The following is a 3823-nucleotide window of genomic DNA, read 5'->3' as shown; positions in this document are numbered from 1 at the left end:
TGAAATATTCACCTTGACTAATATATAAATCAGTTATGATAACATAGCTTTATCTGAAACAATGAGCACAACATAACATATCAATCAGTTATTATAACAGAGCTTAATCTGACACAAAAAGCACAAAATAACATTGACCTACCTACTTTATGCCTCTGCAGCCAAGCATAATGTAAAAATCATTAAAGGGTCATATCTCTGGGATCTCTGGGATTTGCTTGTATAATTTTTATGTATTTTTCATATAGTTTACCCTGGGGTGCTTTACCTTTAATGCTAGTTAGTTTGAGATAAGAGTCAAACAATTTTTGCAATACACATTTTAGATGCCAAACTACTGACCTAGATTGTTATAATGAGAGATTCTTATGACCGACGCAATGTGCATATTATTGAAGGGGCTAACTCTAAATACTCTGCAATGAAAATTTGGTTGACTTCAAATAAAACGTGTTGTTTTTTTTTTTTTTGACAAGTTAAAGCTATTTCATTCCTGCTGTCAACATGGTTATCCCCATAAGCACTAATAGAAGCCTCAGACACTAGGTTTACATGTAAGAACTCCACATCCTCAATGTCTTAGATGAGAGCTATAGATTATTAGAGTAGTATGAGCATTTGTTTTATACTAGGTGCCAAAGTAAAATACACAGATGATTTCATCATAGTTAATGGCACTTTGTTGGGCACAAGACTCTGGAGGAATTTGTGACTGCCATGTTTAGATTTAACCATGCCTACACACCAGTCCTGTATAGTAATTTACAGGAACAGCAGTACTATACCCACTTGAATCTAGACCAAACTGGTCCTTGTACCAGCAGATGGAGTCGGTCTAGTTTATTGACGTATAAACAAAGTCCTGAATGGCTCTGAGTTGTATCATGCTGTCAACTTATTCACTATATTTAATATAGAACTACTGGAATTAAGTCACAACATACACAGATTTTTCTCATTTTATATTTTTTTATTACAAAATAACCCACGTTTGCCCACACAGTGAAGTCAGCTGGAATTCATAAACAAACTTTACATTTGTAAAAAGTCATGGAAGCATGCATGCACCTCATCACATTAGAACCCCTATCCAAAAGTAGAATTCCTAGAAGTAAACATTGAGGCAAAATATTGATGTTTATGGTGAAATATATACAATAATGTATTGTCTGGCAGTAGAATTGAAAATGCTTAATAATATCCATGTACACGTGCATTTTTTTTGAAACTATAACATTTCTAAACTTAATGCACCATTCCAAAATGAAGCAATAAATGGCAGTGTATAATAATAATAATAATACAAATAATAATAATAAGGCAGTATACCAGTAAAGTGAACAGTTTTCATAGGTTTTTAGACCTTTATCTTTAAAATTAGAAAGCAAGCAAAACCCCAAGATACAGAAAATATGAGGGTACTACGCAAGGTGGCTTGTCATTTTATACAAAAGGTTTGTTATTTCCCATAATACATAGTCTTATAAAAATGCATTTCGCCTCAACACAATTTCTACAAGATACAGTGGTCCTGTTTAGTTGGTGCACATTTCCTTGTAACAATACAATATATTAACAATAGTTTCTTATACTTCTGTGCCTTCTCTGGAGTAGAGAGTGCTATTTGTGCTGATACTGTTATAAAAATGGGAATTGAACTGATTTAAAACTGAACTGCCATAGCCAAAGGGATTTGATGGTACCGTGCTCGACCACTCTGACCCGCCATGGTTGGCTAAGTTTGAAAGTGGAGAATATGAGTTAAAACCAGTCATGTTCTGTCCCATTTTGTCAGCTGTTTCATTATTAAGTCCAAGTGGAACTGACCTACTTACAGAGTTGGCACTATTGACATAAGCAGTCATGCTAGAGAGAAAGTTGTTAAGGCATGGTGTTATAGCGGGTGGAGATAATCTTTTCTCAGATGATTCATCAGTTCCTGGTGAGGAGCTCTCCAACATGTCTTGATGTTCAGCACTCTTTGGGCTGTTAGACAGTGGACTCCCCTCAGATTTCTCAGAAGATAGTTGTCCGTTGATGTCAGATTTTCTCTTTCTCTTTCTGCGGAAGTTTCCATTATCAAACATCTTTTCACAGTTTGGATCCAGGGTCCAATAATTTCCTTTTCCTAGAAATACATAATAGCCCGGTTAGTATTCTTATATTATTATAAACACAAGGTCATATAAGACACAGAATTGGTTTATATCACTTTGATTTTAAATACAAATCCTTCAAGGACTAATAGGGCAGCTGAAACCACTAGCTACAAACATTTGTACTAGGAAAAAAAAATAATAGATAGAAACAGTGAAAATATGTCTAGTACCATATTAATTAAGGCAAAAAAAGTACAAAATTGATCAATCTGTTCATGTGCCTCATATTCCCCAGAGCTTTCTTTAACTTTGTGAAGCACATTGTATAGTTTACTTTGCATTTTGATTAATGAGATCTGATCAGCGGTAACTTTCTATCATAGAAAACATCCCATATCACTCAATGAAAAAAAAATCCACAAATGTTTCTTTTCTATTAGTAAGTAAAAATAAAATAAATAAAATGACATTTACCTGGATCATCTTCATCCCGTGGAACTTTTTTGAAGCAATCATTGAGAGACAAGTTATGTCGGATCGAATTTTGCCAGCCAGCCTTGCTTTTGTTGTAAAAAGGAAAGTTGTCAGCAACATACTGATAGATCTGGCTGAGTGTCAGTCTTCTGTCTGGGGCACCATGAATTGCCATGGCTATCAGTGCAGAATAGGAGTAAGGAGGTCTTACCAATTTCATGAGTTCTTCTTGGGAAGGAATTGGAAGCCAACCTAACTCAGAGCCTCCTAAGCCATGCATGTTAGGCAAGAGCTGCCTTTGCATCCCATATGACTGAGGCATGAAGTGGCTGGTGTTAGATCCTGGAATGTACGGAGGTGGAGTGATGGATGGTCCATTCAGCCACAAGTAAGGATTTGCAGTTGTGCTGTAATCTCCAGTCTCAAAATTTGAAGGTCGCTGAGGACTAGGCATTGTCTGTGGGTGGAAGATGCTATCACAGTAGATATTCATCTCTGGAGGTTCTTGTCCAATATTTGGAAACTGTGGCCCACAGCGTGTTGGAGAATGTGTCTGTGGATCAAAAGCACTCATGATATAAAGTTCTAATGTTGGAGAGGTAAATACACCTGTGCTTGCTACTGTCTTGAAACAGGTGTATCACCTGTGCCCTTCCTCACCACTACTTATACACCTGTCAGTAGCTAGCTTTCTGAATATGCTCCGCCCATCTTTCACTGACTGGCTGGAGATGAAGTGATATCCCTTTTTGGAATGCTGGCAGCCTATAAGCCCATTTGAAATTTATGAGTGTTTATCTTTTAAATGAATGGAAGATTTTTTTTTCCTAGTTCTTTAAAAAGTTACTATAATTTCATAGCAAACCTACTAAAGGCAATTGTCCTGACATACAGAATTGGTATTTTACAGAATGATAACAATATTGAAAAGTACAAAATACACTCCTATCTTCATGACTTAACCAGTAAATCTTTATAGATGTACACAAAAGAAGTTTGGATTGCAAAATATATGGGACAAAGGCGTCTTATTATAAAACACACTGTGTTTTGGATTTGATACATTGAATGTAACACCTGCATGTACCAAGATCCTCGTTCATCAGTGGTTTTATCAATGTCACTCAAGCCATCTATGAAATGCGAAACCTTCACCAGAGCCACTTACTGCAGCACATTTACTGCTATTTATGGGCTTTGGATTTTGCTCCGAGTTTAATTACCATGTTAAAAAGATAAGCATCAAAATC

At 36.0% G+C, this 3823-nt stretch overlaps 1 protein-coding gene across 1 annotated transcript; it reads right to left on the bottom strand.

Annotated features, from left to right (window-relative positions):
- Positions 1 to 1586: 1586 nt before the first annotated feature.
- Positions 1587 to 3147, bottom strand: FOXI1 (forkhead box I1). The gene is made up of 2 exons (XM_075859974.1): positions 2574 to 3147; positions 1587 to 2128 (listed from the first exon to the last, which is right to left on the bottom strand). Exons 1-2 carry the CDS (start codon positions 3145 to 3147, stop codon positions 1587 to 1589), a joined length of 1116 nt encoding a protein of 371 aa, XP_075716089.1.
- Between the last annotated feature and the right edge of the window lie 676 nt (positions 3148 to 3823).

This window comes from Rhinoderma darwinii, chromosome 3 (assembly GCF_050947455.1).
Source record: "Rhinoderma darwinii isolate aRhiDar2 chromosome 3, aRhiDar2.hap1, whole genome shotgun sequence".
NCBI classification, from domain to species: Eukaryota; Metazoa; Chordata; class Amphibia; order Anura; family Rhinodermatidae; genus Rhinoderma; species Rhinoderma darwinii.
Note: the sequence above shows the minus strand (reverse complement) of the source record. Positions and strands in the feature narration are given on the sequence as shown.